Source organism: Aquarana catesbeiana, linkage group LG01 (assembly GCF_042186555.1).
Source record: "Aquarana catesbeiana isolate 2022-GZ linkage group LG01, ASM4218655v1, whole genome shotgun sequence".
Classification (NCBI taxonomy): domain Eukaryota; kingdom Metazoa; phylum Chordata; class Amphibia; order Anura; family Ranidae; genus Aquarana; species Aquarana catesbeiana.
In genome coordinates, this window is record NC_133324.1 from 606,205,926 (window position 1) to 606,233,605 (window position 27,680).

The window sequence follows — 27,680 nt, forward strand, 5'->3', positions numbered from 1 at the left end:
AAGAAGAGAAGAAGAGAAGAAGCCCAGAAGCCAAGAAGCCAGAAGTCCAGGCCTCCGCTGGCAAAAGAGCGGCATGAAGATAGCGGAGGAGCCGGCAGAAGAACTAGAACACCGGGCGAAGAGGCCAGAGAGAGCGGAGAAGAACCAACCGGACGCCGGGAGAAGAGGAACCGGAGGGACCCCCGAAGTCGGAAGAAGACCCCCGAAGCCGGAAGAAGACCCCCCCGGAGCTGTCTAATAAATTACTTTAGAAACCTGTGTAGTGTGTTTTATTATTGACACTTTTTCCCTAGGTAAATGCGTAGGGGTACCATGTACCCCATACTCATTCACATAGGGTGGGGGGCCGGGATCTGGGGGCCCTCGTATTAAAGGGGCTCCCGGATTCCGATAAGCCCCCCGCCCACAGACCCCTACAGCCAACGGCCAGGGTTGTCGGGAAGAGGTCCTTGTCCTCATCAACATGGGGACAAGGTGTTTTGTGGGGGAGGGGGGGCCCCGCAGGGCGCCCCCTCCCCCAAAGCACCCACCCCCCATGTTGAGGGCATGCGGCCTGGTACGGTTCAGGAGGGTGGTACGGTTCCCCACCCCCTTTCCTGACCGGCCGGGCTGCGTGCTGGGATCGGGGTCTGGTATGGATTCTAGGGGGGGACCCCACGCCGTTTTTTCGGCGTAGGGGGTTCCCTTTAAAATCCATACCAGACTTAAGGGCCTGGTATGCCCCGCGACGGGGCTCGCAAGGTGTCAATCTCGCCGATAAAAGTGGCGAGATTCACTTCCTTTTCTAGTCCCGTCGTACCCGAGTCAGGTTCAAAATGAACGGACTTGTCCATGTGTGGGCAAGTCCGTTCATTCTGAAAGTCCACCGTAACTCTGGCGAAAGTCCGTCGGAAAGACGGGCGGACCTAGCCTGCCGGAAAGTCCGGTCGTGTGTAGGCAAGTCCGTCCGTTCAGGTAGTCCGCCGGAAAGACCGTCGGACCAAATCTGCTGGAAAGTCCGCTCGTGTGTACGAGGCATTAGCAAACCCCTGAAGCTGATATTACTGAGGAATTCCTTGAAATCCAGCACAAAAAAATGATACCTTATATTCCATTAACAGCTCCCACCACCTCTGCAGGACTGCCACAATTAACAGCTCCTCCCACCTCTTCTGCACTTCAAATTTTACCAGCTCCTGCCATGTCTCCTGGCCTTTCACCATTACCAGGTTTATCCACTTCTCTGGGTCTGCCACCATTACCAGCTTCTGCAACCTCTGCTGGACTGCCACCATTAACAGCCCCTTCTAGCTCTGGTCTTTGGTAATTTTAAAAACATAATTTGCATTGGTACATGCTCACGTGCTGGTTTCCAGTTCTTCATGCCTTTTTGTTCAACAATCACTTGCTTATCAGCCTTATAAATAGCCACAAATGCTTTTCATGATTTTCTCTGCCCATAGACTTCAACAGGGTTCAGATTTAAGTCTGCAATTTTTAGACTTTGCAATGGGTTCAATGAATGCCCCATGAACCAAACCAAAACACATTCGCTTATCTTTTACGTCTAGATAGGGAAGTGTTCATTGCACTTTTCTCCCTAAACCATAAATATGTCTATGATATATAAGTTAAATCTTTGGCTAAATGAAAGAGGTCATTGGCAAGGCCAAAGCAAACAGTATCAATTTTAAAATAAATTGGACCACTACTTACATGCTGCTTCACTGTATCCTGTATGAGAAAGCAAAAATATGAGTTTGGTCTTTTATTCTGACAAAACAAATGTTCAAATTGCAATTTAGACAAAAAAAAAAACAATCAAAAAGCTGTGCTTATATTCTGATGGTAAGTAGCTATGTTGGGCTTGTTCTGAGCTAAGCCATGGGAAAAAAATGACAATCCTAAGTGCATGTGTCAAGGTGGCGATTGCTAACACACTCAATAGCTGGGTCCAGTGCTTGCGGAAAATTTCAGTTTTGTCAGAAATTTTTAGACAGCAGCAGTGAGAACATTTAATGCCTGGCAATTTAAAAGGGAGGAAGGGGTGGGGGTGGTTGATCAAATTGACCCATCTGTAAAGTGTATTAAAGTGGAGTTCCACCCAAAAGTGGAAGCTCCACTTATCTGCTTCCTCCCCCCCTCCAGTGTCACATTTGGCACCTTTCAGGGGGGAGCAGGTACTGCTTTTGACAGGTACCCTTCCCCACTTTCGGGAGACAACTCCACAGCGCCGTCCCTCAGAAGTTCTGCCCCCTCCTCCTTCCTCCGCCACCGGCCAGTTAGAAAGTGCATCGTGCTTCGCACATGCGCAGTAGGAACCCGGCTGTGAAGCCTAAAGGCTTCACTGCCAGTTTCCCTTACGACGAATGGCGGTGGCAGCACCCAACTGCTGATCCAAAAATCAGCTGGGGTGCCTACATCAGGGGTTCCCTGGACAGGTAAGTGTCCATATATTAAAAATTAGCAGCTACAGTATTTGTCCCCAGACGGAACACCGCTTTAAAGCCACATTTTTAGTAGAATAGTTTAAAAAAAATGGTTGCTTTATTGTAATATAATATCAGACATATTTCCCAGATAGCCAACCAGAAAATCTCATTAGAACATTTGTAAGGATTCAGTAAGGGGACATTCTAATGAAAAGAAACTCTAACTGCCTTCAAGCCCTAAATCTAAGTGACATAAGTGACATGGCCCATTAAGGAAACTATTCTAAGTGAAATGGCCCATTAAGATTATCAGACTTGGTAAGTGGATATTGTCTTATAGGGTGGATTTATAAAATCGCGCTCAGTAGCAAACATACTGTATGTCAGAAAGATCAGAAAATTTACACTAGTCAAATAATTATAGAAGGTTGACAGATATTTTTTTTTTGGGCGCGGGGGGGGTGGTGCATGTCGTCTGAAGATAATTAATAAACAATGTAATTATACATTGGTATACATATTTTACCAGGTAGTTTAAAGTTAAGGTAACACACATTTTAAAGAAGAGATTGCAAATTACCATTGACATAAAGACCGTTGGGATCCAGGGAATATATCTCTAGGCTGGTGACACCATTTGTTTTGTTTGCTAGTTCTTTGAAAAAAGCGACTTGATCAAATCTAGGTGCTCCAGAACTGTTGACATAAGTGCAGATGGCATCCACTTTGGTGGCACTTGCTCCATTAGCTGGGCTGTAAAAGCAAAATGTAAAATATATTATTCCCACGTATTTATTTTGATTTATTAAGATGTAGTATGATAACTCTCAATATGCAGAAACACCACTTTTCCAATCTAATCTGTTCAAGTGGGGGGGCTGCAGTTTCACATTTTATGTAACCGGGACAAACGTGCATTGGGGAGCTGGCTGTGGTTTATCATGAAGTCACAAATGGCTCCCAAAACCAAGATGGTGGTGTGATGGGAGGAATCAGCTGTGAAAAGACATCACTGGAATCCATGGACTGGAGAGCAGCTGGTTTTTAAAGGTCAGCAGCTACAGTGTTTGTAGCTGCTGACTTTTAGTTGTTTTATTTGTTAAGGCTGAATTCCAGAATGTAGCTGTCTTTGCAATTGCAGATCTCTCTCCCTAAGCTCTGTTTTACTTTTTTTGTAATCCAAGATTTTCCATCTCAGTGATGTCATAACATCCTTTTGAAAAGAGAACTGTCTTTCTTGCTGCACATCATATCCGAGCCGGGAAAGAGGAGTGCATTTCCCATAATGCAATGGGAAATGCATGAAATGAGGGCCAACGTGTGCAGTGAACTGAAGGAGAAATGGAGGGTGGAGTTGGCACTGAGGGCTGTATCTGGTATCCACAGTGGAAGTGTCAGATCAGGAGTCTTAGACTCCTGAGTCTACCTACTACAGTGAGCAGAGATGTAAATATGTACGTATAATTGAGCAGGGGATGCATAGTGGCCATCGGTCTTACAAAACAGATGTCAGAGGAATTCAAGCTATAATTCAAACAATGCTCCCTGGATTTCTCAGAGATTACACAGTGGGGAGAGAAACAATCAGCATATTGCACTAAAGTATGACATGCTAATATTTCTGCCTAGAGTTCAGCTTTAATGGACTTACTGAAGTTCCTCTTTAATGTGTAGAAAATGTAAAAGCTAATTTAACAGAAATCAAATTCAATAACTAAGTGCCATGCACAGAAGCCCATGGCAAAACTAAAAGCTTGACTATAGTAAGCATACTGCACACACACTATTAATTACTTACCTAAATCTTATGGTCTGACATACTGGAGAAAAAAATTTCAGAGTGGTTTGGTTCACAACAGAATTTATCTGGAAAAGACAAACAACATATTCTTAAAGATGATTAAAACAACCAAGGCACAGTTAATATTTTTAAACATTTTAAAGAGAAGCCATTTTTTAACCTTTGATCATCTTAATATAAAAATTCTTATCAGTGACTCTTATGTAGTGATAAGCCAAGCGTACGCGGGTTGAGTTACTGAAATTCAGGTGCTGAATCCAACCTCTATTGAAATCAATGGGAGCTAAATGTGGAAAAAACAGTAAGGGCTTTGTTCTAGGCTAATAGGTAAAGGATTGTACACAAACCCGTGGTTGCAGGAAAGAATTTTGCTCTGTGTGTGGTCATGGCCTAAGTTTTGTCTGTCACAGCTAAAGCATGTTGTCAATATGGCTGCTGGGAACCCACCCTTTTAGAATGAGGGCATTTACCCTCCTATGCAAGCTGACCTAGGTTCAAAGGCCAGGCAATGCTTTATGGCCACAATGACAATGACATAATTTCGTCAGATACACAAACCATATACTCCTGAACCTCATCCCTATAGGGGGAGAGGCAAAAAAATATATTTTACCTGTAAAAAAAAAAAAAAAAAAAAAACTATGATCTTGCTTCATGTTTACAGACTTTCATAAAAGCTGTGAATTCATAATCCATACTTACCACAGTATTCATTATAAGCTGAGTGCTGTTGAATATGGATGTGTTCGGTGTCCCCATATTAGAGGTGTATGGGAGATTAGTTATAGTAATATTTACAGTAAAAGAATTAACTGCTGTCAATTGCGTGGTTGGATTTTTAGCTGAAAAAAACAAATAAATCAACATCACACAATGCTCCAAAGTAGAGTATAAATAATTTTTGAGCAAAAAAGCACAACATAATAAGAAGCGCCAATTTTAGAGAACTGGCTGTTAATGTTGCAGAATATCTTTAACTACTTGAAAACCAGGCCTTTTTCTGACACTTCTCACATACATGTAAAGAGCAGTATTTTTTTTTGCTAGAAAATTACTTAGAACCTCCAAGCAGAGGCCCTAGAGAATAAAATGGTGGTGTTTTTATGTCACACAGTATTTGCACAGTGGTTTTTCAAATGCAAATTTTTTGGGGGAAAATGCACAAAAAAACAATATAATACCCAATTTTTTCATAGACTTTAAAAGATGATGTTACACTGAGTAAAGAGATACCAAACATGTCATGCTTTAAAACTGCACAAGTCAATGGAACGTCGACAAATTACATAAATTATACTATTCATAAGCAATGTTTTAAAAGTCTTTACATGTTACCACTTTAGATTTACACAGGAGGTCTGGTGCTAGAATTATTCCTCTTGATCTGACGTTCACAGTGATACCTCACATGTGCGATGCAATCGCTGTTTCGTACAAAGTTGGACCAACGTGTGCGAGCAACAGGGAATGAGGGTGCTTTATAGTTCTTATTTTATTTATTTTCATCTATTTTTTTATTTATTTTTTTATTTTTTTTATTTTTACTCTGTACTTTTAAATATTTTTTGATTACTTTTATTGTTATCACAAGGACTGTAAACATCCCTTGTGATAACAATAGGCAGTGACAGGTCTTCTCTACTGAGACATCTGGGGTCTATTAGACCCATTCCTGTTCCCAATCAGCTCTATGGTCAGCTGGCAGAATTGCCGGCTGCAGTCCTGGGTTCCCCGGTGGGACGGGAAAGCCCAGGAAGGCGGTGGGAGGGGGGACCCCCTCCCACCGCTTGTAAGAACAATCCAGCGGCTAGTTAGCCACTAGGATTGCTTTTACAAGAAAGTGTTTTGCCGGCTGAAAAGTGTTCTGCCGGACAGCAAGTGGTCAAAAGGTCTTATCTTAATGTCTGATTTACTAGAGATTATAAATAGTTGGACACAGTATTTTATTTGAGAACCTTTGCCTTTGTAATAATTAGTTGTCTTGTTCTACAAATTTGATGTATTAGAGGTATAGCTTAGCCTTTTAAAGGGCTTGATCAATGCATGCTCAATAGTGGCTCCTACTTTACTTATAGGGTTCATTAAACCCAACAAATAGCGGTCTCTCTGTGTGGCTGTGTGCCTGGTTGTTTTTATGAATTGTATTGCAAAGCATCTTAGTAGGATAGCATAGCACTCAATAAAACTGAAAAATACAGCCTGATGCAGCTAAGTGGAATTCAACAGCTGTTCTGAGACCCTCTACACCCACCCTATAGACTTTTAACTGGATATACATGTATAATTTTTATTTTGCTCAAACAGCAGATTGAATAAAAATAAAACCTGATAGATCCCTGCATCAACAGAAACAATGTTAATGCGGGGAGCTCTCCTACTGTGCTATTGAATTCTGACAGGGTACAACCCCCCCCCCCCCTGCCAGAATACACTAATCAGCGCTTGCAGCCATTGGTTGCAAGTACTGAAAGCATGCTGGTTTTTCAGCAGGACTATTCAACAGAAGCCAATCGTATGACCAGCTTCTGTTCAACAGAGAAGAGTACACACGGTCCGAAAGTCGGCCGGTGCCTGCTGAACCAGCCAATTTTCAGTAAGTGAGTACCTGGCTTTAGATCATATTGCTGTATCTGTATTTTTAACTAACTATATTGTTCTGTATATATGAACACTGTGTTAGAAAATAATCCAAAATTAGACTAAATCATCACACTAGACAGCGCTAATGTTGAGCAATTACCAGCTAAAACATGTGGCCAACAACACATGCAAAGGAAAATCCTATAACAGAAAGTCCCTTAGGAGAAAGTCCCTTAAACAGGGCAGTGATGTAAAGTTCAGGGTGTAGTTCAAAAATATTAATCAGGTGATCATGAAAACATTCCTCAGCATGCACCTTCCACCGATCACTAGGAAATCCACCCGGTGCGAGCACTCTCCCCCTAGGGGGTTAAACTCACCAGAATTGGGGAGTAATAGAGCATTCAGAATAAAAATCTTTGCCAGCAACTTGTTGTTAACATCACTTCATGAAGGGTCACGGATTTCCAGGGCTCATAATAAGTCAAAAAATGGAAAGAAAAGTGCACATAGCGTAATCCCGTTTATTGACTGTATACCCTTCCACATATAAAAACAGCAACCCCCCTTCAATAAATATACGTACATCAATTAGCTTAAAAAAGAGCAATCATTCAAGCAGGCAGGTAGTGAGATTGTGTAAACTTCACCATGAGACGTCAGCGCCGCTACACAGGAGACGATGGTCACTTCCTGGTTGTGCAGTTGGCTCAGGTGGAGCGCACACGTCACTTCCTACGTCGCGTAAGCCACGCACTGATGCGTTTCGTCATATCCTGACTTCAACAGAGTCAATACAGTCAATAAACGGGATTACGCTATGTGCACTTTTCTTTCCGTTTTTTGACTTATTATGAGCCCTGGAAATCCGTGACCCTTCATGAAGTGATGTTAACAACAAGTTGCTGGCAAAGATTTTTATTCTGAATGCTCTATTACTCCCCAATTCTGGTGAGTTTAACCCCCTAGGGGGAGAGTGCTCGCAGCGGGTGGATTTCCTAGTGATCGGTGGAAGGTGCATGCTGAAGAATGTTTTCATGATCACCTGATTAATATTTTTGAACTACACCCTGAACTTTACATCACTGCCCTGTTTAAGGGACTTTCTCCTAAGGGACTTTCTGTTATAGGATTTTCCTTTGCATGTGTTGTTGGCCACATGTTTTAGCTGGTAATTGCTCAACATTAGCGCTGTCTAGTGTGACGATTTAGTCTAATTTTGGATTATTTTCTAACACAGTGTTCATATTTACGTATTTTGTTTGAGACAGCTGCTCTTCCTTTTCCCTGGTTTCCTCTCTGCATAACCGCAAAGTGGATTCTAACCTTATATATGCATTTATGAATGGTTTTGAATATTTATAAAGCTGCAAAGTGATGTTTATTCACATTTATGCACTTTTGAATGTTCATTAATATCTGTTTACACTTATCTGTATTTTGTATCAGCATAGTGACCTGGCGCTGAGTGGTGTTTCTGCAGGCCTGGTGAAACACCTGTAGTTTGTAATTGTACTGTATATGTTGACTATAAATCAATTTTTTTTAATAGCTTACTTGGAACCAGAGACACTGACGCTTGCTCATTATAACCTAAGCAAGAAAAAAGACAATAAAAATGTTAGCCTTTGGAGATAACCACAGCATAACTCCAGCAACATGCAATTACAGTATGTTAAAATATTCAGAAATCCCCTTCTGGTGCCGTTAAGCTTCTCTACAAAACCAGCCATAGGTGCAAAGTTTATTAGGAAAGAAGAAAGAAATGGCTGCACATCCAGAACTTCCGATTGCCTTTTATTTTGCTTCACAAAGATAACACCAGAGACACCAAACTGTGGTCACGTGTATTCTACGTGACCACAGTTTGGTGTCTCTGGTGATATCTTTGTATAGCAAAATAAAAGGCAATCGGAAGTTCTGGATGTGCAGCCACTTCTTTCTTCTTTCCAAGTTTCCCACGGAGGTGGGCCGGGGCTAGCACTCTGCAAGATACTCCAATCAGCCTTATCTTTATACACCTGGAGCAGCAGTTCTTTTTCCTGTATGCAAAGTTTATTATACACTTCCTTAGATTCAATAAGCCAGTAGGAAAAAAAAAGGAGGCTTAATTCTTCCATAGTTAGGCTCCACTAGCGGGCAAAATATTCCAGAGAAAAATATCCTGTGGTGTGTTTCTGTTCACTTGCTCTTAAAGTTGTAGGAGCGTTATGCATCGGAGGCATGCAGCTTAATATTGTTCTTTCCTACTATATTAAAGTAAAGACTATATTGCCTACAGGCAAGCAAAGCCCATATAAGCAGTAAACGTTTACTCTTGGTTGTTGGTTAAAAACCAATTTGTAAACTGAATTTGTCACTTAACGAAAAATTATTTATGTGACAGAAACACACAAATTTGGCACTTGTAATTGATAGATAAGAAATAATAATAATAAGAAGAATAAAAATAAAGACATTTTACCATTGATATAAAGGCTGTTAGGATTCAGGGTGTAGATTGCTAACTTTGTCACATTATAAGTCTGATTTTTCAGTTCCTTGTAAAAAGCCGCTGTATTAAATGGAGTGGTTAATAACTTGCTGCGGTAGTAACAGTTGGCATTGATTTTGGTGTCACCGTCACTGTTTTCCAAACTGTATATCAATTTAAATCATTGAAAAAGTGATGATTAGTTAAGTTCACACAGTTATAAGGGACATTCAACTTAAACATCTTTCTAACCAAAAAATGAACTTATTATGCAATTGTTTATGGCCATTTTCATCCTTACCTTATTAGTTGGCAGGAAGAGAAAGACATTTTGAGACTGGTGTTCTTCATTAAAGCAGCCAGCTAAAAGACAAATTTGGAGGATTTTTACAAATTAAATAAAAAATGTCATATTTAGTTCCTCTTTTTTTTGTTGTTTTGGAATAGGGAGAGTTGGAGATGGTTAGAACCTCTTCTAGCTTTTGTATTGCTGTCTTTGTTTCCACTGTAGAGAATTAAACTTACTTCCTATCCTGGTGACAGGGGGTCAGAGGTACAGAAAGTGAAGTAAATTCTATATAATGGGGAAAGAGGCAACAATAAAAACAGTTTAATTTGTAGCGTGAGAATTGAGTGGCTTTGTGTCCTGGTGACCTCAGTTCTTCTCCTGGTGTCACAGGGATAAAATAATCACTAGGAAGCCACAGACAGTGAAAAATCAGAAATTCAAACATTTTGCCTCTCTGTTCAAGGTTAAAAGAAAGTTTGGTTTGAGTTGGACTTTAAGGCCCACTGATGCAATAACACATATTACAAAAGATCTTTTACACTCTTAATGTAGCGATGTACTGGAGTTTTGAATTGTTTACATACCAATGCAGTCATGATCGTTTGGGTGTTAATGTATTTGGAAGATGCTGGGTTTGTAAATTCTTGGACATATTTCAAATTAGTCGAAGTGAAGTTCACTGTAACAGTGGAGTCTGGAGGGTATGCTGTTGTTGGCAAGCGTACCGTTGGCATAATGGCTAAAATTTATCAAGAAGAAAACAGATGAGCAATAAGTACATCCTAGGCACAGTTGAGTATTTTACCTTTGATTCCTACCAAAAATGTCTACTTACTGGCTGGGACTGTGTATTTATTGTAACCTGAAAGAAAGAATAGGGCTTTTAATTTTATAAGTTCAGTTAACATTACTTGAAGAGACCCCTATATTAGTCATTCTAAGGGATCTTACAAAAGTTAAATGCCCTTCACAGTGTATTTGAGAATGAATTACTTGACAAAACAAGTAGTTAGACAGGTCAGAAAAGGAAGTTTTTAAACCACTATTTTAATTTGAGATCCTTGGTCTTTGCAATATTTAATAGCCTTATTCAACATATTTAATGTATTAGAGGTATAGCTTAGCCTTTCAAAGTGTTTCATGAATGTGTGCTCATTACTAGCCCCTATTTTTCTAATAGGGTTCATTAAACCCTACAAACAGCAGACTTTCTGTGTGGCTGTGGATCTGGTTGTATGTATGAGTTGTAATGCAAAGCATCTTAGTAGGATCATGGACAGCACTCTATAAAGCTGACAAATACAGCCTGGTACAGGTGGGATTCAACAGCTTTTAAGAGCTCCTCTACACCCACTCTTTCTATAAACGCTAAAGTGGTTCTAACGGCTGGCTGTTTTTTACCTTAATGCATTCCCTGGATTAAAGTAAAAACACCCCACTAACTAATGACTCCACCCCACCAAACCCTTACCTAAGCCTGTCTGTGACCCAGCACTTTGCCCCACTGCAGTCTTCTCTCCCCCTCTTCTTCTTCTCACAGGGACTCGGGCAACACCAGACGTTGTTTGCTCTTGCTGCTGTCAATCAAATAGTGTGAGGAGGGATCAGGGGCTGGACTGACCTGTGCTCTGTGAGTCAATGGACACAGACAGCATTGCTCAGGAGCGAGCCTGCACCTGTGCCCCCATAACAAGCAGCTTGCTATGGGTGCACACAGAGAAGAGGAGGATCCTGGAGTGCCAGCAGGGGGGGGGGGCAGAAGAGGTGGTTCGGCTGCTCTGTGCAAAACCACTGCACAGAGCAGGTAAGTATAATATATTTTAATTAAAAAAAAAATTGTACAAAGATCCGTTTACGTTACTTGCATGAAATGTCTGAGCATTTTTATCATTTATAATTATAACACACATTACCATCAATATATAGGCTGGAATTGTCCAAGGGGTATTTGGCCAAGTTATTTACTCCATTTGTGAGGGTGTAGACTTCCTTATAAACCGATTGCTTGGTAAATTTCTGGCCTACTGTGCTGTTAACGTATGAGCACACACAATCAATCCTGAAAGATTCAGGCACCATTCCAGGGCTGCAAACACAGTACAGAAAAATGAAATAAGCTATGTGCTTTAAAATACATAGACAAACAAAAAAAGGTCAGAACATGTTAGAATGTGTATATGAAGTGAAAACTCAACATATTATGTTTGTCTTACTTGTGACTACAAATTCTTGTATGGACAAGCAGTATGGGATCAGTTTTTTTCTTTATTTTAAAGGATATGTAGATACAAGCTAGGATGATCACCCACCAACATCTTTGTGTTTCTCAGAGATTCTAGTATCAGCAAACTCAACAGAGCTGTCAACGTAGACTGCTCTCCTGATTTGGGCTACAAATCTCCTTATCTCCATGACAAGATGAGTAGTTTTGTAATTTCAATGTACATGAAGATACAAGGACAAGTGATTTCTAACTGGATTCACATGCATTTTTTTGTACAGTACTTAGACTTAAAAAAACCCAAATGTAGCCACCATATCTAAGAACTATTAAACTGAAATATATTCTTAACAGAATAGGTTCTCAGGTGAATGGTCAGACTGAATGATCTCTAATGCCCCGTACACACGGTCGGACTTTGTTCGGGCATTCCGACAACAAAATCCTAGGATTTTTACCGACAGATGTTGGCTCAAACTTGTTTTGTGTACACACGGTCGCACAAAGTTGTTGGAATTTCCATTCGCCAACAACGCGGTGACGTCAACCACGTACGACGAGACTAGAAAAAGCCAGTTCAGAACCAAGCGCGGCACCCTTTGGGCTCCTTTTGCTAATCTCGTGTTAGTAAAAGTTTGGTGAGAGACGATTTGCGCTTTTTCAGACTCGTGGCTTTCAGATCGTTTTCTGCCGTTCAGTTTGTGCTTGTGGGTTTGTATCTGCTCTTCAGTGCGTGCAAGCAAGTTCCACGTGACATTAATTAGTCATTGTGTTCTTGTTCGTTCGTTACTGTTTTTCAGGTCGCTCTTCACAGGCCTTGCTGTTCTTCAGTGCATTCTGTTACTTCGTTCTGAGCAGCCGACCATTTTCTAGCCATGTTTCGTATACGTACTCCTCGTAGAGTTCGTGCTGTGCGGGGGCTTGGTGTTGGGGTCCTGACCTTGACACAAGTCCAGTCCATGAACAGGGTGGGGAGGAGTTCATGGACCAAGAATTGGTTGCTTCAGCGTGACCAGTTCTCTCATATGCCTTTGCTCCGTGAGATCCGTGAGAATAATCCTGATGATTTAAGGAACTTTCTCAGGATGACAGACCCCGTATTTCACCGTCTGCTGGCTTCGCTGACCCCCTATATCAGCAGACAGGATACCTGCATGAGGCAAGCTATCACTCCAGAGCAGAGGCTCGTCGCTACCCTGCGGTACTTGGCGACAGGGAGAAGCCTGCAGTACCTCAAGTTCTCGACAGGCATCTCCCCCCAGGCTCTGGGGATCATCATCCCAGAGACCTGTTCTGCCATCATCCAGGTCCTGCAGAAGGAGTATATGAAGGTAAGATTTTTATCCTTTAATATCACATTTTATTGTATTGAATGTTTGCTAAGATATTGTATTTCTTTCCTCATTCCCTAATTACCATGATTGTAATATGCTGAGAATGTCCCCTTTGTCCTCATGCATGCTGGATTTGTATGTAATTATTTTTTTAGTCCTTCATACATATCTGCCTTCACTTACCTCCCCAACATGCTCTCCTGCCCCTATATTCACCTCATGTAGTCACTTAACAATGTATTTTATCAGCTCCATAGTAGTGCTTTACCCCAAACACCCCCTAAAATGTTTAGAAATGTAATTTGTGCTTTAAATTCAGGCAGAGTGCCAGAGGCTTTTTTTTGTAGTGTCCCCAAAACATTTTTCTAAACCCTCCCTCCCCTCAACTGCTAAGTCAGCTGATCCCAATTCTCTATCTATCCTCAATCATCTATCTGCTGACTTTGCCAAACCCATACACACTATACCCATCTCTTTACTGGTCAGATTTATGGATGAATTCCCCAAAGCATGTAGTGCAAGGGCCTGCCTGTATACTTTCCAATGGTACTGTTTAAAGTTTTTGTATTCTATTATTATCTTGATAGGTAATATCAGAATGTCCAAATGTCCTCAAATGTGTACAGTGTGTATTTATATCTTTGTATTATGACACTTCTTACCTGTCCAGTGGGCTGCCAATAGTGTAACTAAGGAGGGGCTGTTCCAAGTAATACCCTGTATTTAGGCATTCGTCTCTCAATGAAGTGAAGAGGGTTACCTGTCCAAGATTCCCCCCCCCTATAATGTTAGAAATGGCCCATGAGAGGGGGGGGAGGGGGAATATGATAGGTGTACCTTATACTTTGGTGTTAATTTCCCCTTATTAAATGCTATCTGTAGGTTGGCCAAGAATGTTTGTGCCTAATCTGCTTGCCATGTTTATGTGCAAAAATAGTAATTTATTTTTGTTTTCCTCAACAGTTTCCTTCCACGCCACAGGAATGGTAGACTGTGGCCTCCCACTTTGCCCAGCGGTGGGACTTTTCTAACTGTGGAGGGGAAATTGATGGGAAACACGTCCACATCGTCCCACCACCCAACTCGGGGTCGTACTATTTCAACTATAATGGGTTCAATAGTATTGTGATGTTGGCGGTGGTGTCGGCTAATTACGACTTCTTGTATGTGGACGTGGGGAAGAATGGCCGGATGTCCGATGGTGGAGTCATCGCCCAGACGGAGTTCTACAGGTGTCTCCAGAATGGCAGCTTGGACTTGCCACCTCCAGAGGACAATGTGGAAGGACTCCCATTCGTCTTCGTTGCGGATGAAGCATTTGCGCTGGGGGACCATCTTATGCGGCCATTCCCGATGAGGACCCTCACCCCGGAACAGAGGGTTTTTAATTACCGGCTGGCCAGAGCCAGAAGAGTGGTGGAGAACACATTTGGAATCATGGCCAGGCGGTTCCGCCTATTTCTGACACCCATCCATATGGCGGAGTATAAACTTAATCATCTAATCCTGGCGTGCTGTGTTCTCCATAACTTTTTACGCAAACATTCTGCCAACTATGCTGGCTCAGTTGGGCCTGAGGCCAGAATTCTACATGATACAACCCTGACGGCTCTTGAAAGTGGCCGTCCTGAGTTGCCCTCCCTGAGTGCCCGTGATGTCCGGTTAAGATACCTTGAGTTCTTTGCGGGTAGGGGGGCCATCAATATGCCAGACAATTTGTGAAGCATTTATCAAATATAAAAAAAAGCTAATCTTTGGTGACATTTACTGCTTGTGTTTGTTTTAGCTGACTCTGACAGCAATGTGGGGAGTCCTGAAAATGGCGTGATTGTGTAACCTTATACAAAGCACTGTTGGGTGTTATTTACTAAAGGCGTATACACTTTTTATACTACAAGTGCACTTGAAACTGCACTGAAACTGCACTTGTAGTGCAAAGAGGATTTGCCCTTAGGAAATAACCACCATTTTCTCAGAAAACAGCAATTACATCACCACAAAAGTGTTGTAGCGTTGAGACAATAATCCACACATTCTTTATTAACAAACTTTTTAATACCTGCACAATCACATGTGCATTTAGAAAAGGTTTTTAAAACAAACCAACATGTTTGTTGTATAACAATTTTTGGGTGGCATTATCAAAAATAGAAATGTCCATTTACGATAAAACAGGTCTGTGTCAAACCAACAAGAAAGACAAAAATCTTGAACTTACAAAGTTCACATATGGTAAAACTTGAAGGCAATATCAGACATGAGTATTTAGGAACTGTGTTTGATATTGCGTTCAAATGGGGTGAAGTCACCCCTTGAAAAGCCAAATTTGGAAGATGCACACCAATTTACGAATGTCAACATGTGCTAGCTGCCATCATGGGGGATCAAGGGACGTGTTTTGTGGGAGCAACCCCTTCCTCACCGCTACTTTATTATTGAGGAAGGGGTTGCACCCCCAAAACGCATCCATTGATCTCCCGTGATGGCAGATAGCACATGTTGGCACACTGTGTGCATCCTCCAAATTTGGCTTTTCGAAACATCGCACAAAAATTTTTAAGATTGTAACACACAAAAAAAGAAAGTGATTTTGTGGGGTTTTAAATTCGCCCCAAAACATCAGTGATGTTATTATTTTTTTGAATAACATCATTGATTTTTTTCTTGAGGCTTTCCAATTCTAAATTACACCCCATGATCTCCCCGATCAGGATCTGGGCACTTTCTGATGTGAAAGGATCTCGATCCATAACATCACGATCACCTAAAAAGAGAGAAACCAAACAAAAACAGGAATCAAAAATCTGCCAGCATCCATCTCTTACCTGAGTCTGTGGTCGCAGACACTCACCTGTTGTGGTGCCAATTTCCACCACATCTTCTTCCTCCTCCTGCTCAGCTTGTGTTTCCCCTTCTTGCAGAGGTGGGGGGTCTCTGGTCTCCTCGGATGAGGGGTGTCCTCCGAGTCTTTTCTCCCCTATGTAAAACAAAAATGGTATAATTAAAACACAGATATTAGATGGCAGAACTATAAATAGGAAACATTGCTTGGAAGTGGGGTACAATTGTCAATTTTAGCAGAGTTCCAAGATGTAGCTTTTTTAGTGTCCTTTGTCAACCTGCAATACTTTACCTGTTTTGTACAAGCTTCACAGATGGAGACCCCCCTATAGTATACACTGGAGCACCTGTGTGCCCCCCCTAATAAAAATGGTGTTCTTGTGTCCCACACTAGTGCTCCAGTGTCCAGATGTGAAAACAGCTGCTCAGTGTCCTCTCCTTACACAGAATCTAGTTTGCATTTCATTCTAGTAACAAAGCCATCTACACAACCAAATATTTTTCATCCAAGTAGGCCCTAAAAAATGTAGGAAAATGCATATGACCTAAACAATGGTGTTTTAGAGGCCGAAATAAAAATGTTTGATACGAACGAATAATGGGTCCATGAACATTAAAATTGCCATTTTAAACTGTACAACAATTAAGAAAAGCATATTGAGCAGCACGAACGTAATAAAGACAAAAAGAATAGGAACACAGCACAACTACTTACTTTTTTGCAGCACTCTCCGGATCTTTCTGTACTGCTCGGGCTCTCTTAATTTCAGGACCAACCACCGCTTCCTGAGCTGATCTTTCGATCGTCGTACCCCGAAATTTCGGTGCATACTTTTGACCACTTTTGCAATGATCTTGGCCTTTCTGATATTGGGGTTGGGGTAAGGTCCATACTTTCCATCATAGTCGGCCTTCTTCAGGATGTCCACCATCTCCAACATCTCCCCAAAGGACATATTTGTGGCCTTAAATCTTCTCCTTCTGGATCGGGATGTGTCCTGATCCGGGCTTTCCTCCTCCTCCTCCTCGTTCCTGTAATTAGCACGCACCTGCTGTGTATCCGCCATGTGCTCTTCCCCCACTGCGCAGAACGAAAAGGGGCGGGGAATAGACTAGAAAGAACGTCAGGGGCGGGCGGAGTTTCACGCATGCGCAGTGTGTATAAAGCGTACCACACGTGCGTATTACGTACGATCTGTGAGCGGAGGAAGGAGCATTGGAGGCGCCGATCGTAAGAACGAAGGTAAGAGACATACTTGTGCCTATACTGCTTCTACATTGAGGCCTATATTGTAACAAGATTAGGAGAGTTTGGCCTGACATTAGGGTTTGTCTTGTGTTGTGTCTTGCAGTGAAAATGGATATCTTTCAAGATAATGACTTCATGGCAATATTCATTGACATGTTCAGGGAGCTGCCTTGTCTGTGGGAGATCAACCACCCACATTACAGGAACCAAACAAAGAGGAAGGCAGCGCTGGATCAATTGTTGGAAATTGTGAAGCAGGTGATCCCCACGGCAGACATCACATATTTGAAGATCCTAATTGGTGGCCTGAGGAGCACATATGTAAGGGAGAAGAAAGTCCAGGATTCACAGAGATCCAGAGCAGCAGATGACATCTATATCCCCAGGATGTGGTACTATGACAGGCTGCATTTTCTGGCAGGCCAGACTGAACCCAGGTCATCACTCTCCAGTCTTCCTTCCACGCTTCCTTCCCCCCAGCTGAGGCTTCTGACGCCCAACCTGGGCCTTCCAGGCAACAACATGTGGAGGAGCCCAGATTGAGCCAGGTATAGCATTCCTCTAAATATTGCTGGTTGTCCAATCAATGATGTTAACTAGATGTTAGTTTGGAGTACTAATTTATGATTGTGATTGATGATGTAAAAACTAAAACCATGTCCCTTTTTCATACACAGGGAAGTCTCAGCCAGGAGGTGGCCGGGCCGAGCAGGCTGCCTGATATGCCGGTCCCTCCCCAACACCTGGAAAGAGAAAGTGGCAGGAGGAGGAGTGCCCTAGAGGAGGCTGCCATAGGCCTCTTTTGGAGGGCTACAGAGGCCCTGGGAGCACCACACACCATGGAGGAGGACCTCGCTGCCATCATTGCCTGTAAAATGCAGAGGATGGAGGAGGGACAACAACTCATGTGTGAGTCCTTAATATTGGAGGCTCTTAATAAGGGGATGAGGGCCCAAATTACATCTGATACACACCTTTGTGAACTCACACATGGTCCTCCTCCTCCTCCTGCAGGTCCTCCTCCTCCTTCTCCTCCAGGTCCTCCTAGTCCTCCTCCTCCTCCAGGTCCTACTCCTCCTCCTGCCACATCTCCAACAGCAGAGCCACAGCCAGGAAGGAAGCGTGGAAGGAAGACCAGAAAGTGAGGACCCTGGATCCAGTCTGGTCAGCCAAAAGATGCAGCCTCTTGTGGTACCACAGCCTGGGGACACAGATGTCATCTGCTGCTATCAGGATCTCTGGGACTTCTGGACCAGACTGCCCTCCCTTACATATGGACTCCTCAGGCCACCAATTTTGATGTTCAAGAATTGATGTCTGCCCTGGGGGTCCCAGGCTTCGCTAATTTCTCCTGTTTATCCAGCGTTGCCTCCCTCTTTGTTTGGTTCTGAGCCCTTAATAAAGGATTTTTGGTTTGAATTATACTTGCCTATGTGTGTTTTACTTCAAAAAGGATAGTTTGTTTGTGAGGATTCTGGTACATTTCAAAAATACAATGTGAAATTAACAAGGGACACCAACAACAAACAATCTCCTTGAGATTAAATAATAAAAGATATCAATGGTGTTGTGGTAACTTGACATACAAAACACACACAAAAATATTCTGAAGTAAAACTAAAAATAACATTAAACAAAGATCAGCCTTTGAAAAATACAAACATGAAATCTAATAGCAAAATGGCTTTAAATAAAAAAAAAAAAAAAAAAAAAAAAATGTCAGATGTGACAAATAACAATATATTCAGGGAATCCCAAGAAAAAAAAAAAAAGTTTGTGAGAAGTGTGTGTGAATATGAGCAGCAAAACTACTTAATTCTTGTCACATTATAAAGAAGAAGAGAGTGCGCTGTATTAAACCATTTTTAACATTGCAGCGTTACGAAAGTGCTGTATCCATTGCGAACGCTAATTTTACCAGACCAAGCTATTCCGTGTCGGAATTTCTTCTGAGCATGCGTGGCACTTTGTGCGTCGGAACAGGCCACACACGGTCGGAATTGACGCGATCGGATTTTGTTGTCGGAAAATTTTATAGCCTGCTCTCAAACTTTGTGTGTGGGAAAATCCGATGGAAAATGTCCGATGGAGCCCACACATGGTTGGAATGTCCAACAACACGCTCTGATCGGACATTTTCCATTGGAAAACCGACCGTGTGTACGGGGCATAAGTCTTTATTTTAGCCTCTAGTGTCCAACCATTACAAAATGGAGGACACCGCCGGACCAGAAATGACATTGTGCTGGACCAGATGTAATATCTTGTATAATCCTTGATCATTTTAGTATGTTTGCCTCAAAATATTCAAGTTTAAATCATTATAGGCACTACACATCTGTGGTATGTGCAGTATGGATAATAGGTATGTGAACAAAGGCTTTTGTGTTACTGATGGCCATGTTGTCAGCCAACATTTTTGGTTTGCCAATGTGTACTCTTTGACTCAGTTGGCTGGCCCATTCCCCTTCCCCTTCCTCTCTGTCCCTGCCCATACAAGGGGCAGTGCTTTGGGTCCTCATGTTGTGTAAGAGAGTATGCATTTGGTTGAAGGACCTTGTATTGTTTCGCTCTGATGAAGGGGTTTCCTTATCGAAAAATGTCAGCTATTAAGGAGTCGGGTACGGTCCCCTGTACTCTGGAATGTGCCAAGTGAAGGACCACAGGGTTACAGACGAGTACTCGAGAAGCGCTTTTAATTCCCATGTTTGTAAGTATAGTCTATGTTGATTTTAAATAACTACTGTGGGATAATGCACTAGGCAGGTGCGCTCTAGTTGTTTGTGGTAACTATAATGTTTACTAAACAGGCTTAAAGTTAGAAGGTTCATGATGGCAAATAGAATGCATACACCAAAGAATTACAATAATGATTTTGAAAGCTGCACATATATGGATTTTACACAGTAATGTCTGTGTGCCTCAGGCAGGGTAACATGTGGCCCAGACTTTAGAGCTTTGTGAATGGCTCTGGAGATAGCCATAGCCTGTACATGTGGGGTAGTGCCATCTGGTACAATGGTATGGCTACTTCCTTCAATGATCGGCCCTTACCCCTGGAAGAAATCTTTCCTCACTCTGCCTCGCCCTCACTTTCCTCCTCTGGCAATCTCAATCTCTGGCACAGTGGAAAACAGACCAGCAACAGGACAATTTAAAATTGCAATTTTAGGTCTAAGGTTACTAGAGACAAAGAGCACAGGTAAGGGCTTTAATACAAAAATGAAGAGACTATGGCTGCAATAGAAAATAGGCCAGCAACAGGACAATTTTAAATTTAATTCAACCAGTTGCCTTCCTTGGGCATCTTACAAACGTCTATAAATCCCCCTCCTCTGTACACAGGATGTGTCTGTACGCCTTGCACGATCTTATCTTTTCTTATCTCCTTGTACTGAGCTTCTGTGCACAGCCCGTGAGATCCTATGACTGAAAGTTAGTGAGAAGTCTTTCTCACTGAATGATCACTCTGACAGACAATCTCAGTGAGAATTCAATGTAACATTTTAAGCCAAAACAAAACAAACAAGTAACATAGTAGCTTATCTCTTATCTCCTGAGTTCCCTGTCAGACAGATTTGTGAGTGAGAGAGCTGCAGCTGACAGAGGAAAGTTTTTATTGTGTGCACAGGGAGTTAACTCTTAATTAACCAAGCTCTTTTTTTTACTACTTAACCCTTTCATTTCATCCTGTATAAGCACTATTTAACCGTTTAATCTCCTGTTCCATGTTTCTAGTTTAAATTATGTAAACATTTTTTTAATAAAGCACATATGTTTATTGTTATCTTTAAGGATTTACTGTTAAAAATATGTAGTTTTGGGGAATATATTTTTTCTTTTAAATCAGTAAGAACTATAAATCACTGATGCATTATGAGAAAAATGAAATGAATGCAAAAAAACAAACAAAAAAAATAAACCTTTTATTTCTTTTGTAAATAACTTTAACATGCTTTGTACCAAAAATGTCAGTTTAATGTTGCAGTAAATAGAATAAGCAGCAGAATAACATGTATATGTTTTCCTCACATTATTGGTACCTGTTTTTAAAATATTACTGATGAAACTTGAAAAAAATACATATTTTTCAGATTTTTACTCTTATTCCCCTTAAAATGCAACTAAATTTTAAAAAAATCTCAGCAGACTTTAGACATGTGCACACTGAAATATTTGGTTTCGGAATTTAGTTTTTGTCTGAAAAGTAAATTTATTTAGTTACCCCCGAAATTAGTTTTTATTTATTTTGTTTTTCGTTAAAAATTGCATTCGTCCGAAAATCCAAATAAATTAAGGTTGAATCTGTCATTGAAGGCTTATGGTGTCTGTCGAATGTTCAAAGAAGATTCGACGGAGCAGCTAATCTGCACGTGTACATTTCCGGTCGAATTTTCCGCCTACAAGCTAGCTGTAGTAGAATTCTAATGTTGTATGACTAGTAATAATTATATTTATTAATTATTTTACTAGTCAACCAACATTAGAATTTTTCTATAGCCTATGGGTGGATGCATTTGACCGGAAATGTGCGATTGCAGCGTCGTACAGTTTAGCTGCTCCGTCAAATCTTCTTAGAACTTTCGACAGACACCATAAGCCAAAGATTCGACGTTTGTATGTTTTTCGCTGCTTTGTCGAATCTTCGTCATTTATGTTGAATGAGCTACTCTACCCCAACAGTCAGCCAACTTTCACAGTTGTTTCTCAATCTCCAAGTGCAATGGCGGGCGCGGCATCCGATGTTGTGTCAGATATTGATATGGCATTATAATATAGAATCTATAATAATAAATCCCCCCCCCCACAACACGGGCCGCCTCTGAGGCTATCACAACACTAGCAACACTAGTATCACTATCAAGTTCACAACACTAACACAATAGCAGCAGATTATTATGAAAAAGTTAAGTTGAACTGTAGCTTGCTTCACTATTGTTTTGCTGCTGTGCTTATGCTTAATTGCTAAATAATTCAGGTTCTCTGACAAATGGACCAGCTAAAATTGTCTTCTGAAATGATTCAGTGTGTGTGTCTCTCTCTGCTAGCAAATCGTAAGTGAAAGTAAGTTGGCTGTACGTGTGTACTTAGTTCTAGCTATTTTACTGCCCCTCCTCTTTGGTTACAATCGGCCAATAACATTCATCATCATCATTATTTTTATTTTACTTCCCCCACCCAATTCCAGCAGCGATCTTTTCTCTCTATGTTGAATCTTTTCTTTCTATGTCGAATAATCTTGGACTAATGGAGTTAAGGTTAGGCACATTTGACCACAGGTTCGATAGACACAGATTGTTATTGTCAGCGTCATTTCGAATCTCCTATCTATATCGAACTGTTGTCGCAACGAAAATGAAAATAAAGCATTTGTTTATGTCGGATCTTTCGGTTTTCGTATTCTGCACTTTCGTTATCGTTTGTTAAAAATAACATTGTGTTTAATGATATATAAGGCTACTATCTGGGTCAACATTTTAGAAAATACTCATGTAAGCAGGAAAATTAATGAAAATATTTTATAATGCCTTTTTTGAACTCAAAGGGTCCCATGTTCTGTGCCGGTTTCTAGAATGATTATAATGCGCACACTACATTACTCCTTCTGCATGCTGTTCCTCTGCATTAAAGTCTAAAGTTGGGAGGCATGTTAATCAGAGATCTAGGGTAACTCTTAGGGGTTGATTTACTAAAGACAAATAGGCTTTTCACATTGCAAGGAAAGTTTACCCTATCTTAGTGACTTCTCTGGTGACTTCCAACGCCCAATAATGTGCAAGCAAAAATTGTGTTTTTTTTTATATTCCTTGCATGTAATTGGGTGTTGTTTTCAAAGTGACTTTTTACCACATTCACTAAGTTAAGGGAAAATTCCTTTGCAAAGTCAACAGCCATTGGTAAATTAACCACTTAGGACTAAAAAAAGTTGAAAAAGTCACGTGACATGTGATGCAATGCGTCGGGAGAAGGAGCCAGTGACGTCATCTAATGTGATTGTCAGCACAGCAGATGCGGTGTGAGGAGCGGTGTCAAACTTCTGACCATTTTAATACAAGCGCCATAGTAACTACATAAATGAGAGTGGATTCAATCTATTATACAGATCCCTGGTCCTTTCACCTTGTATCATTGCGCAATGATGCATTTTTTCATTGTACTTCATGTGAATCATCACTGAAACTATGAATTTGAGAGGAGCAGCAAGCAAGTTTAACGGCTTAAGATCGGACAGTTTGGCAGGACTGATCTCGCATATCAATTAGCGGGGAACTATTGCCTAATTTGTTCCTACTATTTGTTCCTATTATTTTCTTGCCTTGATATTTTTTGTGATGTGGTTTATGGCTAAGCTTGTACATATAGGGGCTGTGTGAACCCCATATTTGGTGCATATATTTATTTATTTTTATATATTTATTTTGTAGCATTTATTATATATTTTTATATATTTTTTAAATATTTTGTAGCATTTATTACATACTGGATATCAGTTTTGTATCACGGCTCACCACGTTTATATTCACCAATCATCCAATTAGTAGGGTGGGAGGTTGATCTTAGCGCACCAGTATATTTATACTTGATCTTTTACTTCAGTCACGGTGTCAGAACACTATTAGATTGGTTGCAGCTTGCATCATTTAGTTATTTCTCACCATTTGCACATATTCATATCAGCGCTTTAGTATTCTTCTATATACACTAATTTAAATGTGATTGAAATTTGTAAATCCATCCATTTCAATATAAATGTTTAAAGTCCATCCTTATATTCACATATATCAGATTAATAAAATCAGAATAAAAAGTCCATCCATATTATCCATGTGCGGTATAAATCCTAAACGATTAGTCATCACCACACCTCGTGAGATCTCTCCCCTATGGTAATGAACTCACCAGATAAAAGATAGAAATGCGCCTGTGTTAACATCCATTCAAGGAGTTACGATCCGATCCTTCCATCTAATGCTGCGTACACACGATCGGATATTTCGACAACAAAACCGTGGATTTATTTCCAACGGATGTTGGCTCAAACTTGTCTTGCATACACATGGTCACACAAATGTTGTCGGAAATTCAGAACGTCAAGAATGCGGTGACGTACAACACATATGGCGAGCCGAGAAAAATTAAGTTCAATAGCCAGTGCGGCTTTTCTGCATGATTCCGAGCATGCGTGGAATTTTGTGCATCGGAATTGTGTACACACAATCGGAATTTCCAAGAATGGATTTTATTGTCGGAAAATTTGAGATCCAGCTCTCTATTTTTTGTTGTCGGAGATTCCGACAGCAAATGTCCAATGGAGCCTACACACGGTCGAAATTTCCGACAACAAGCTCACATCAAACAGTTGTTATTGGAAATTCCGACCGTGTGTACGCGGCATTAGTGTCACTCATAATGTCGTCTTTGGTTCTACAATGGGAGATGCCATGAAGTTATTGGACAGTTGTATGACTCAATCCCATCACAGCCACAAACTCTTCACTGTGACAAATATGCAGCATTCATTGTGCAGGAGCATAGCCTTCACCTCAACTCACACAACAGGTGATCACAGCTGCCTTCACAGGATTTCCTTGAAGGAAGCGGGGAATGTAGATAGTGTCTGAGGCTAGAGGAAGAGCAGGCTGACTGGTTTGGGTGGACCATTACAAAGTGGAGGAAATCCTATGAAGGCAGCTGTGATCACCTGTTGTGTGACTTGAAGTGAAGGATATGCTCCTGCACAATGAACGCTGCATATTTGTGGATGTGTAATTATTTGTGGATTAGTGGATGTTAACACAGGCGCATTCCTATCTTTAACCGGTGAGTTCTTTACCATAGGGGAGAGATCTCACGAGGTGTGGTGACGGCTAATCGGTTAGGATTTATACCGCACATAGATAATATGGATGGACTTTTTATTCTGATATGTAAATATAAGGATGGACTTTACACATTTATATTGAAATGGATGGGTTTACAAATTTCAATCACATTTAAATTAGAGCGCTGCTAATGTTGGATACATTCAGCATATTTGTTTATGATTTCGTTTTATTTATAGTAGCTGCTAGTATTATCCTTTTGGCATTTTGGTTCATAAGTGCTGGGAGTGGAGTGCTCTGTTTACAACTGTTTACTAGACATGTGCATTCGTTTTTGTCGGAATGCATTTTCGTCCGAATTTCGGGTATTTTCGTTATCGTTTTGACAAACGATAACGAACGTGCATAATCTGAAAACCGAAAGATCCAACATAAACAAATGCTTTATTTTCGTTTTTGTTATGGCAACAGTTCGATAAAGATAGGAGATTCGACATGACGCTGACAATAGCGTTCTGTGTCCATCGAACCTGTTGTCGAATGTGCCTAACCTTAGCTCTATTAGTCCAAGATTATTCTACATAGAGTGAAAAGATTCGACATAGAGAGAAAAGATTCGACATAGAGAGAAAAGATTCAACATTATAGAGACAATAGCAAAAAAGGTCAAATGTGCCTAACCTAACTCTATTAGTCCAAGATTATTCGACATAGAGAGAAAAGATTCGACATGAAGTGTCATACAAGTGTCATACAACATTAAAATTCTACTATAGCTTGTAGGGGGAGCAGTCGACTGGAAATGTACGATTGCGGCGTCGTACAGTTTAGCTGCTCCGTCGAATCTTCTTAGAACATTCGACAGACACCATAAGCCTTCAATGACAGATTTGACCTTAATTATTTTGGATTTTCGGTCAAATGCATTTTTTAACGAAACAAAATAAATAAAAACGAATTTCGGGAGTAACTAAATAAATTTATTTTTTGGACGAAAACAAAATTCCGAAACAAAATATTTCAGTGTGCACATGTCTACTGTTTACTGATTATTTCATATGTTTTGAGTATTAACAAACTAGAAATTGAAAAAATCTAGAATCGAATACTAAGCATTAACCACTTGCCGACCGCCTAACGACGATATACATCGTCAGAATGGCACAGGCAGGCAAAATCACGTACCTGGTAAGTGATTGCCTTCTCGCGGGCGGGGGGGTCCGATCGGACCCCCCTCAGTGCCAGAGGCGGGCTGCTTTGGTCTGGGAGCGTTCAGTGATGAGGGGGAGGCCATCCATTCGTGGCCCCCCCTCGCGATCGCTCCCAGCCAATCAGAATCTTCCCCTGCCTCTGTATAGTACACAGAGGCAGGGGATGTGACGTCATCTCTCCTCGGCTCGGTGTTTTCCGTTCCGGCGCTGAGGAGAGAAGACTGAAATGTGAGTGTAAAACACAACACATCCCAGTAGAACATGCCAGGCACACAAAACACCCCCCTTTACCCCCCGACCCCCCCCCCCCCGATCATCCCCGATCACCCCTCCCCCCCCTGTCACACTGACACCAAGCAGTTTTTTTTTTTTTCCTGATTACTGCATGGTGTCAGTTTGTGACAGTTAGTGTGGTAGGGCAGTTAGGGTTAGCCCCCTGTAGGTCTAGGGTACCCCCCTAACCCCCCCTACTAAAGTTTTAACCCCTTGATCACCCCCCCGTCGCCACTGTCACTAAGCGATCATTTTTCTGATCGCTGTATTAGTGTCACTGGTGACGCTAGTTAGGGAGGTAAATATTTAGGTTCGCCGTCAGCGTTTTATAGCGACAGGGACCCCCATATACTACCGAATAAATTTTTTAACCCCTTGATTGCCCCCTAGTTAGCCCTTTCACCAGTGATCACCGTATAACTGTTACGGGTGACGCTGGTTAGTTCGTTTATTTTTTATAGTGTCAGGGAACCCACCGTTTATTACCAAATAAAGGTTTAGCCCCCTGATCGCCCGGCGGTGATATGCGTCGCCCCAGGCAGCGTCAGATTAGCGCCAGTACCGTTAACACCCACGCACGCAGCATACGCCTCCCTTAGTGGTATAGTATCTGAACGGATCAATATCTGATCCGATCAGATCTATACTAGCGTCCCCAGCAGTTTAGGGTTCCCAAAAACGCAGTATTAGCAGGATCAGCCCAGATACCTGCTAGCACCTGCGTTTTGCTCCTCCGCCTGGCCCAGCCCAGCCCACTCAAGTGCAGTATCGATCGATCACTGCCACTTACAAAACACTAACCGCATAACTGCAGCGTTCGCAGAGTCAGGACTGATCCCTGCGATCGCTAACAGTTTTTTTGGTAGCATTTTGGTGAACTGGCAAGCACCAGCCCCAGGCAGTGTCAGGTTAGCGCCAGTACCGCTAACACCCACGCACGCACCGTACACCACCCTTAGTGGTATAGTATCTGAACAGATCAATATCTGATCCGATCAGATTTATACTAGCGTCCCCAGCAGTTTAGGGTTCCCAAAAACGCAGTGTTAGCGGGATCAGCCCAGATACCTGCTAGCACCTGCGTTTTGCCCCTCCGCCTGGCCCAGCCCACCCAAGTGCAGTATCGATCGATCACTGTCACTTACAAAACACTAAACGCATAACTGCAGCGTTC

The 27,680-nt window shown here is 41.5% G+C and overlaps 1 protein-coding gene across 1 annotated transcript in view; it reads right to left on the bottom strand.

Moving 5' to 3' along the window:
* Positions 1 to 27,680, bottom strand: part of LOC141127346 (uncharacterized) — a 182,528-nt gene that overhangs the window by 49,744 nt on the left and 105,104 nt on the right. Inside the window, exons 7-16 of the mRNA XM_073613687.1 lie at positions 11,468 to 11,640; positions 10,390 to 10,416; positions 10,139 to 10,293; positions 9,567 to 9,628; positions 9,257 to 9,429; positions 8,350 to 8,385; positions 4,915 to 5,054; positions 4,210 to 4,277; positions 2,992 to 3,164; positions 1,696 to 1,713 (exon numbers count right to left, since the gene is read on the bottom strand). Of these exons, the coding sequence (XP_073469788.1) occupies positions 1,696 to 1,713; positions 2,992 to 3,164; positions 4,210 to 4,277; positions 4,915 to 5,054; positions 8,350 to 8,385; positions 9,257 to 9,429; positions 9,567 to 9,628; positions 10,139 to 10,293; positions 10,390 to 10,416; positions 11,468 to 11,640 (1,025 nt within the window). The remainder of the gene's footprint in view (positions 1 to 1,695; positions 1,714 to 2,991; positions 3,165 to 4,209; positions 4,278 to 4,914; positions 5,055 to 8,349; positions 8,386 to 9,256; positions 9,430 to 9,566; positions 9,629 to 10,138; positions 10,294 to 10,389; positions 10,417 to 11,467; positions 11,641 to 27,680) is intronic.